The following is a 10,615-nucleotide window of genomic DNA, read 5'->3' as shown; positions in this document are numbered from 1 at the left end:
GGAAGCAAAAATGGGTAAGGCTCTTAAAACACAAATATCTGGACTCCCTGGAGCCTAAAAGGATATTGACTATCAACAATCCTCCCAAAGGCTCGATTATCTGGAATTTCATTATGGACAGCAGGGAAATCATCAGTGATCAGGTTACCTAGGATGTCAGTAATGGCAGGGATACCTCCTTTTGGTTTGATTCTTGGTCTAGTGAAGCTGCCCTATGCCATAACCCGTCTCTGCAACCTATTATGGCAGAAACCTGTCACCTTTGGGGCACAATATCTGTGATTATGGTTATCCGATCCAAGAAAATGGTATTGCCAAATGGAAATGGAACTCTTTGGATCAGCATCAGAAGGACCTATTTACTGACATTCTCAACAAAAGGTTTATTTTCCCTTCCCCTGATAGGGACATTATTAGGTGGTGCGGCTCCTCTAATGGCAAATACAAAGTATGTTTTGGTTATAAACTGAAAGAAGCGACTATTGACAAACAAGACTGGCCCTTTAATCTTTTTTGGCATCAACGTCTCCTTCCCAAAGCGGGCTCCTTTGCCTCGTTGGCCTGTCAGAGAAAAATCTTGACTCAAGAAAGGCTCCAATCAATGGGTATCAATGGACCCAACAGATGTCCTTTATGTTTGGAAAAGGAAGAGACTGTGGATCATCTTCTTCTCCACTACAAATTCTGCAGCCACTGATGGTGGCATTTCATGGGTAAACTGTGAATCTTTGGCCCCTTCCCAATAGGGCTAGTCAATTGGTTTTTGCAATGGCCTAAACCGATAGGTAAGGTTGTTTTTGCTGATTTTCTTTTTATCCTCCCATCTCTTTTGATATGGGAAATCTGGAAAGAAAGGAATCGCAGAATCTTCCAGGGTAAAGAAATGAGCCTATTGTCTCTTTGTGGGAAAATAGAGAACCACCTAACTGAACTCCTGAATGAGGCTGCCCAATCCAAATCATTAAAGAAAAATTTATTCATGGACTGGGATTGTAAGATTAAGCTGGCTCTTCCAAACCTCTTCATCCCTCCAATCTTCGGACTGGGTACCCCGGTGGATCAGATCAATCCAAGAGTGGGGGTGAAATGGGATGCGCCAAAGGTTGGGTGGTGCAAGGTAAACTTTGATGGTGCGTCTATAGGAAATCCGGGTCAAAGTGGAGTTGATTGTATTCTGAGGGACTCTGATGGTCTCTGTTTAAAAGAAATCTCTGAAAAGATTGGTGTGGCCACTAATAATGAAGTGGAATTCAAAGCGGCTTTCAGAGGTCTTCAGTTAGGGAAGGAGCTAGGGGTGCAGAGAATTCATTTGAAGGGAGACTCATTAAATGTTATTAATGCGATCTGCTGTGATAGCATCCCTAGTTGGCATCTTAACCAATGGCTTCAACCGATCTTGGCACTGCTAGCTACCTTTGAGGAATTTCGGGTTAGCCACATTTACAGAGAAGGTAATGGTGAAGCTGATAGACTTTCTAAATTGGCTATAGCCATAGGTGACCCCACCTGATTTTTCATCGATGAGGTTTTTTGGGGCCAGTTGGTGATGTGGCAATGGTTCCACCGGTTGACATGCTACCCTCGCTCTTCATTTAGGGGGTTGCTCTCCTGGGTCTATTGATGGTTGTGCGCTCTTCGGTTCATTCTGCAACTACCAGTTGTGGAGCAATTTGTTGCTTTGCTCCCCGGTAGCCGCTTTACCCCCGGTCATGGTTTCCGGTGGAGGTAGTCGCTTTACCCCCAGTCATGGTTTCCAGTGGAGGGATCGACTGTTTGCCCTAGTTACCTGTTATGGTCTCTTCTCACCAACGTGATGTGATGCTTGTCAGCATCATCGATTAGTGCCGATTTTGGCCTTGGGGCAATTAAATATAAGTGTACTTTAAAATCTAGTCACGACTAGATTCTCTCATGATTTGTTTTCAATCACTTGATGCTAAAGTTGATCGACACCAAGTTGAGGAGCTTTGGTGTAGATGGTTTGTGGATACTAGCAGCTCACGTGTGTGGATATTTATTGGGTATGAATGGCTTGCAGGGTGTCATATTCTCTGGTTTGATGCTGCACTATTTAACAATGGTATACCCTTCTTTCCATCAAACAATTGCTTTTCTTTTTGGCGATTCGCTATGGAGACCCCAATCCTCCTTGAAGCTACTTGTCGCCAGATGGCTTTCCTGGGCAAAATCATGGACAAAATCATGGACATACGTCTGCAAGAAGGCCTCTTCTCCTGACATCCTCCCATTCTCCACAACGTTAAGAGGATTCTAGGAAAGGAATTCCTCATGGCGTATCATAGGTTAGAGCCAACATCGATATCCCAACCTTTTTTCTTGCAATGATAACTTACATGGGTACTAGTAAGCAGAAAGCAAAATTGTTAATGCAAATGATGTTTAAGCATCGCCTATTGGAGGAAATAGATACTGTATTGGACAATATTGATGCCAATCTTAGAATTCCGCTACCCCAAAACTATTATTTGTCGCTAGGCAATAGAGTGGAGGTTAAGAAGCTTGTGATTGTTACTTCTCTAGATTTCGAGTCTCTCCAAGCAACCTGGCTTGGCATCTCCAGGAACATTGATTTCTTGTTTAAAGAGGCTGACATTCATAGCGGTTTCACTTTAGATTGGCGGGCAAATTTTCTTTGTGATGAAGATATTGCAGGTATCGATGACTTCGGGATTTTGGAGAACAGAGATCTAGTGGATGGAAATGACTGGGGTTTTGGGTTGGGCGAAGAGTGGATCCAAAATGACTACCGACTCCCACAGGAGAAGGCAAAATCAGCTGCCCATGTGAATTGTGGCACAGAATGTCCCATTGTTCTGGATGCAGCTAATGCGCTAGCGGATGATGCTTTTGAAGACTCTCTTTGACTCCAGTTGTCACTAGGCACTCCGGTCTCTTTGCTTTTTTGAGCTTGTATGTTTTTGTCTGAAAACCTCTGTTTCTGTAAGAGGTTGGTTTATGTCTGCAATCTTCCAGCCCTCAGGGTTGTTCTTTCTTGTCTTAGACTTGAGCTATGGTAGGGGGTTTTCCTCCTGATTCTTTACCCCTACTACTCATTTTGAATGAGGCCTTGTATCCTCCTTTTTGTTTAATACAAGGGTGTTGCCCCTATGCAACTATTTACTTATTAAAAAAAAAAATTAATAATAAAATATATTTCTCAAACTTTAAATAAAAACAAACTTTTAATTTATTAATCAATTAACTTAATTTCAAAATTATATGGATTAATTTGAGAGAGTCAAATAATAATAGTCAACACTAGTTAAATATCAGATTTTCAAATAAAATGACTTAAAACATTTCAAACAAAAAAAAAATAGTGATGTTAATGTGTATCATGTAAATTTTGATATTGTTATAGATCCAACCTTTTCTTTAATTAAACTTTATTATCTTTTTTCTTTAAATGTGTACCTTATAAATTTCAATATCATTGTAGATCCAACATTTTCTTTTGTTCAAATTTATTATCTATTTCATTTATATTTAGCTATGAAGTTCAATTGTCACAAATCTTTCAACTTTCTTGTTTATTTTTTATTAATTATGTAAGTTTGTCTTGTACATTTTGTTATGTCTGAATTTTATTATTTATGTTTTTTGAATTTCTATTTGATAACAAATAAATCCTTTAATCTAACCTCATCCCTTGTGAGATGGCATTCCTTGGATCACTATTGCAATAAACAATAGTAATATATTTAAAAAATAATAATAAAATATATATAAAAAAATAAAAAATAAATATAGTACTTTCATTCTATTGATCAATTAACTTAATTTCAAAATTCTATTGATTAGTTATTAATTAGTTGATATTTTAAATTCATAAAATTTTGTGATGTTTCAAGGAAGAAAATGAATGGAATGAGGGTCTCCATCAAGCATTAAATAATAGTTCCTTTGTATTACTTAAACTTTATTATATATTTCCTCCTAGATGAGTACCATGTAAATTTTAGATCTATTGTAAACCCACTTTTATTTTAAATGTCTTTTCTTTTGGCATTTAAAAGTTCTAGAATACTCGTTTACATGAAGAATTTCAAGCTTCAATTGCAATCTTGCATTGCATGAAGAATTTCAAGCTTCAATTGTACAGTAACAATCTCGCATTGCATGAAGAATTTCAAGCTTCAATTGTACAGTAACAATCTCGCATCGCATGAAGAATTTCAAGCTTCAATTGTACAGTAGCAATCTCATAGTATCCAGTGCTTCTAAATGTCATTTCCTTTTTTATTAAAAATAAATTTACACCTATAACAACCATGCGAAATAAATACATAGCAACACTAGTTCTATTCAAATAAGGAAATTAGTCTACAATATACAAGTGATGGAGTACACAAAAAATTAAGGAAAAAAGCTTTTTCTGTTTTTTGAAGTGATTGTTTGTTGGGCTTTTTAAAGGAGAATTTTTTTATGCATGCTTTTATAGTAAAAATCCATAAAGAGCTTATAGATTCAAATTCCATCAAATTTGAAGCGATAACATGGTCTTATCTACGTAGCAAAATCTGACACAACTCTCTTAGAAGGTTTTATGGGATTTATAATATCCTAGCCATGAATATTGTCAAAGGTTTTGAAAAATATACAAGAGATTCAATGGTAGGATTATAATTACATATTAATTCATTCAAAATTACAATTACCAAAAAAATAATAGAAAAGATAGTGAGATTGATAGTGAAGTACTAACTATTGTAGTTATAAAGTTTTGTTTACATGAAATTGTGGATGGTAGTGGAGTACTTGCTTTCTATAGTTCTAATTTTCTTACATAAGAAATTATTGATAATGATTTTATTTTATTTTTTAATATATTTAATGTTAACCTATCAATAAACATCTCTCTACAATTGTTGAATCCTCCCTCTTACCACCTAAATGTCATTTCAATAACATCAAGATATGAAAAATGTTCCATTTGAAGACACAATATTTTATAGTGAAACAAAAGCAATAAAATATTTCTTGCATTTCATTGTCATCACAAGAAAATGATAAAAAATTAATAAAAAGTTATGGAGAGGACATTATGTAATTTAGGCCAATCAAAACATGAAACAAATCGTTCATATAACTATCTTTCAAAGGATTGATAATAGAACATATTTTTCAAAATTTAAATAAAAAATAACTTTTATTCTATTGGTTGATTAATTAATAATCAAAATTATGTCAATTATCTTGAGAGGGACATATAATAATAGTCAACACAAATCAAATAATCGAGTCTCGAAAGTCATTGAATTTAATGATATTTCACTCGGAAAAAAACATATGGGATGATATTCTTAACATATCTCTATCAAATAATGAGACCTTTAATATATCTACACCCTTCTAGATATACACCATGTAAATTTCACACCCATTGTGGACCCACTTGCAAAGATAAGTCTGTGTTCCTTGTTTAATAATTTAAAATATTATGGAGACTTCCAGCCACAAATAATTTCTTAGGTAGATCTTTTTCTTCTCAAATAGATAAAGTTGTTTTAACTTGTGTTTTGATGTTAAATATTTTTTATTAAGGTAAGTAGGGTTTTGAAAGGCCCAGAACCTTTTCCAAAGAGAAAGAGAAAGATATAGCATTAAGTGCAGTGAAATACCAAGAACAACGAGACAGCAAAAAACAGAACCTAAAACATCAACAAAACAACAAACCTAGAAAAGAAATTAAAAGAGCAAAAAAACAGCCAACTCAGATGTTAAATGTTAACATTCAATAATCTGCACTCATATTTTTTTTCTCAAATACCAAACATTGAAGATCAATCACAGATTGGTGGGTTGGAAAGCAATCCCATTGTAATTGGAATGGACAGAGCAATTTTAAAGACAGTTACCTTGTTCTGTATGCACAACCAGGTTAGATATTCACTACAATTGTTTTCCCTTCACATTAGAAGAATTTATATCTCTGTACAACTAACCCCTTTTACTGTAATTATTATTGTTTTGTTTGATTATCATATATGTTTGTGAAAGTATTATTAGAATTTTATATATATCGAATTTTTTTTTTAGAGATTTTATATCAAATCTTGAATCATTCAGCATTTGAGTTACGATTAAGTTTTCTTTGATTAAAAGCAAATTTTTAGTTTCTTCTGTTGTTGATCATTTTTTTCTTGCAATTTTTTTAACCGCGATCTCTTATATAACTTACATTCTCTCAATAAATTATGGACTGAGATATCCATAAAATCTTCCACAATATAATCCTAACCTCATCCATTATGAACTTTCTGATATCATCAATATGATAAATTTAAAATAATATTTTATCTTACATACACTTAATTTGAAAACTTTGTTTACAATTTTATTTTACACACTTAATTTGAAAACTTTGTTTTCAAATATTATAAACTTTGTTTTAAAAATATTGAAACTGCTGGTTTTTTTTCAAATATTATAAATTTTGTTTTAAAAATATTGAAACTGCTGGTTTTTATTTAGTTTGCAACTAGGCAAGCAAAGTGAAATATTCAAATATTCAAATCTCCTATGAGCTTTCTGAATTTAGATGTGAGGATTTTGTATGTGCAGGATTCATCAGCCTGGACTGTGGCGCAGATGGTGGATATAATGATCCACGTGGCATTAGCTGGACCTCAGATGAACAATACATTAATTCAGGTGAAAAAAGAAGCATTTTGACTGATCAGTCAGAGGTGGACCAGCCATTGAAACATCTTCGCTGTTTTCCTCAAGGCAAGCGAAATTGCTACAAGAAAATACTTAATCCGCGCGTGTTTCTTATATGGTAACTATGATGGCCGTGAGTCACAACCACAAATTGAATTGCTGGTTGTCGCTAATTTTTGGGCCACTGTTGTAATAAACAATAGTAACAAGACCTTTTGCAACGGAATAAATGCAATGGCAAGAGGTCCCTCCATTAATGTGTGTTTTGCTCGCAGTACGGATAATGTTCCTTCCATTTCAACCTTGGAATTTCGCCTGCTCATGCCAGCTATGTATGAGGTTGTAGGACAATATCTCTCTTTAATCAGCACAGTACACATGGATTATGGAAAATTGTCAGAAGCCCCTGTAAGGTAGTTTCTTTCTCTATGGTTTTTACTATTTTTCTTGGAAAATAAATATACCAAGCATAGGATCAACACTTAAATATAAGGAGAACCAGGCACTTCTGATGTTCTATTATGATGGCAGGTCTTGTGACCTTACTTCATTCAGATCGAGAGTCACTACATAGAAGACACTTTTATTTAGGAACAACTTCCATATTACAAGCCAATTATGGAAGACCAAAGTTCAATTGTGATTGGAGGGACTTGGCAAGAAATAATTTGAGTGGTTCAAACAACTGTGAGTTCAAAGTTGAAACATATGCATCTGGGTAGTTCTAACTTATGCTATATTATTCAGATTATGTACAGTATTGTGAGAATTTTTATTTTTGAGATATAGGAATTTGGCAGACAATGACTTAAACGGGTCAGTGCCAATTGGTCTCTCTAGACAAAAGCAACGTGGAAAACTCATTCTAAGGCAAGTTTTTCTTTTCTTAAAATGTAAATCAATCAGTAATTATGTTGTCCGTATGATAGGATTCATATGTAATAATTCTGTTAAATTTTGCAGTGTTTATGTCAATGAAAAGCTTTGTCAAGTAGGCATTTGCAAGGATGCCCGAAAAGGAAAGACTAGCAAAACACTAGTTGTTTGGTTAATAGTAGCAGGGGTTGCAATACTTATAATCTTTACTGCAATATTAATCTTTATCAAAATTAAATCAAGCAGAAAAATTCGAAAAGGTAAGTCACCTTAAATCATATTCCTCTTTGACATTTGCTCTTTACTTATGGGTTATCATTTTGATAAAATGGAACATAGTCTTGTACTGAAAGGGACAAAATGCAGGGAAAACTGAAACAGGACATTTGAATCTTGACAAATTTGATGGATGTCGATCGTTCAGTTTCGAAGAGGTAAGAGTTCTGACTAGCAACTTTCAGACGGAGATTGGAAAAGGAGGATATGGAACTGTTTATCTTGGTTGTCTTCAAGACAAGGATGTGGCCGTCAAAATCTTGTCTGATAAATCACATCAGGGTGCCATACAGTTTTCCACAGAGGTATAACCAAGGGCTCATTCATACCCATTTTCTATTTAAAACTTGAGAACTTTAGTCTCTCCAATAAAAACTAGAACTATTAAAATTTAGAATCTTTAATGTTAGTAGATTTCTACAATTCACGAGATTTTATTGTTATCGAATTTGATTACGTGAATTAATTTTTGCGTCAACGTTTCCTATCACACTCCGTGATCCATTACAGGATATTAGATATCTCTGACTTACCGATGATGGATCACAGACTGTGATCTGAAACATTGATGTAAAAAAATTCACACAATCAAATCCAGAAACAGCAACAGTAAAATCTTTAATATCTTTGATCAGTATGATCGAAACTTTGAACAATTGCTGCAGGTAGAAATTCTCTCCAAATTACACCATAAGAATCTCGTAAAACTTATGGGATACTGCAAAGAGGAACAAAATTTGGATCTTGGATATGAATAGATGTCCAATGGAGACTTGCGACATTTTCTTGATGGTATGTTTTGCAATGTTGCTCAATTTTATGATTTATAGGAATGTTTTCTGGTTACTTAATCAAAGTCATACATTGCTTGGGTTCAGGTCAAACTTCTTCAAGAAATTATCTAGACTGGGAAAGAAGACTCAGCATTGCATTAGATGCTGCCCAAGGTTAAAAAGAAATACTCTAGAATGGGAAGAAAATTAAAAAGCTTAGCGCTAATCTTGAAAGAGATCATGGGGTCTAATTCGTGCTTATCTTTTTCCAGGATTGGAATATCTACATGTAGGGTGCAAGCCAAGCATTATTCACAGAGATGTAAAGAGCTCCAATATTTTGTTGAATGACCAAATGGAAGTAAAACTAGCAGATTTTGGGTTGTCAAGGATGGGACCACTGGATGGAGCTACACACGTATCTACCCTTGTAAAGGGTACCACTGGATATCTAGATCCAGAGTAAATATGCTTTTCTTTTCTTTATTGATACTCAATTCAATTATATATGTGGATTATTTAAGGGTTTTTAAACCTTCAACTCTTACAGTCCATCAATTCAAGTATGATGTAGAGAACCTTGCCCCTACCCTGTTTATCTCACACCCAGTTGCCCTTGAAAAACGGAATTAACCACGAACAAACTCGTGTAGGAAAAGGTCTCACATAGCTGCATGAGCAATGCATAATCACAGTATATGAGTCTATTTATAACATATGTATTTCTTCTCCATTTAGGATGTGCATAAATAAGGAGGTGTTGAGCTGCTAGATGCCCTAAATCTTATACCAAAGTAATTTGATCAAGTCACTTATGCCTTGGACATTTCAAAGAAGAGGTTAAAGGCTCTTTTCAATGCCATTTATGCTTTGAATCGTTATGAGAGGATTTTGATGATTTCTTACAAGGTTATCAACTATTATCTAAACAATCGAAATAGAAGATTGAGAATTTCTTTTAGAATGGTTGATATCTTTTTGTTTTTTTCGATATAATGGTAAAATAGACTTACTAGTTGGTTTTCTACAGATATTATACTACAAATCGATTGACAGAAAAGAGTGATGTTTATAGCTTTGGAGTTGTTTTGATGGAGATTATTAGTGGAAAACATCATCACTTTGTAGAGGATTCAATATCTAACAGTGAACACATACAAATCACTAATTGGGTAATTATAAAGACAATTTTTTAAATCTCAAATTAAACTTAGAATAATAAGAATTTTGTTTTCATTAATATTTTGAAATAGTTATGGACTTTGAAAACTCAAAATATCTAATCTTAAAATTTGATTGTTACTACTAAATTATAAGTTGTCATTTATGTCAGGTAAGGGCGTCCCTATTAAAGGATGACATAGAGAACATTGCAGATCCTAATTTACTTGAAAATTATGATAAAGATGCAATGTTGAAAGTGGCAAATTTGGCAATGATTTGTACTTCACCTTATTCTAAGAATAGGCCTACAATGAATGAGGTAGTGTTAGAATTAAAGGAAGCAAGTCGATTCCAAACACATCACTACTCAAATGTGGAGTTCCATGAAATTGCATCCTCTCATGATCATCCTTCTTTACAAAGCTCTCATAATGTGGACTCAGATGTGTCATTATATTCAGTTGGTAGATGAAGTAGATGAAGATATTACAAAATGGACAAGGGAACACTCACAAGAAATCAAAATAGCAGTAATGAAATCCTACCTCTATTGTGGCTTATTTATTTATATTCACATCAATAGCCTATCATAACTTTTTGTAAAGAAAATTAACTTTTTGCAAAAATATCTATTGTCCAACTGAAAATTTATGACCACTTTTGACATCCATGGCTTGCCTTTTGATAGAAGTATGGGATCAATATTTTCTCACCCTCCTTTTTATTGCAAACATTTTATATGATTCACAAGTTGTGACTATTAAAAATGTAAAAGTTTTAATTTTTAAAGAAGTTATAGTTTTAATTATTACCACATACCACATATTTATTGATCTCATTTG

At 34.0% G+C, this 10,615-nt stretch overlaps 1 protein-coding gene and 1 pseudogene across 1 annotated transcript; both read left to right on the top strand.

The window, feature by feature from the left end:
• Positions 1 to 979: 979 nt before the first annotated feature.
• Positions 980 to 1,510, top strand: LOC131855827 (uncharacterized). Its single transcript, XM_059209500.1, has one exon. The coding sequence runs from the start codon at positions 980 to 982 to the stop codon at positions 1,508 to 1,510; it is 531 nt and encodes a 176-aa protein (XP_059065483.1).
• Positions 1,511 to 5,850: 4,340 nt separating this feature from the next.
• LOC131079743 (probable LRR receptor-like serine/threonine-protein kinase PAM74) lies at positions 5,851 to 10,384 on the top strand (annotated as a pseudogene).
• Positions 10,385 to 10,615: the final 231 nt, after the last annotated feature.

The sequence above is a fragment of the Cryptomeria japonica genome, chromosome 1 (genome assembly GCF_030272615.1).
Source record: "Cryptomeria japonica chromosome 1, Sugi_1.0, whole genome shotgun sequence".
Classification (NCBI taxonomy): Eukaryota; Viridiplantae; Streptophyta; class Pinopsida; order Cupressales; family Cupressaceae; genus Cryptomeria; species Cryptomeria japonica.
This window is presented reverse-complemented; position numbering and strand designations above follow the sequence as displayed.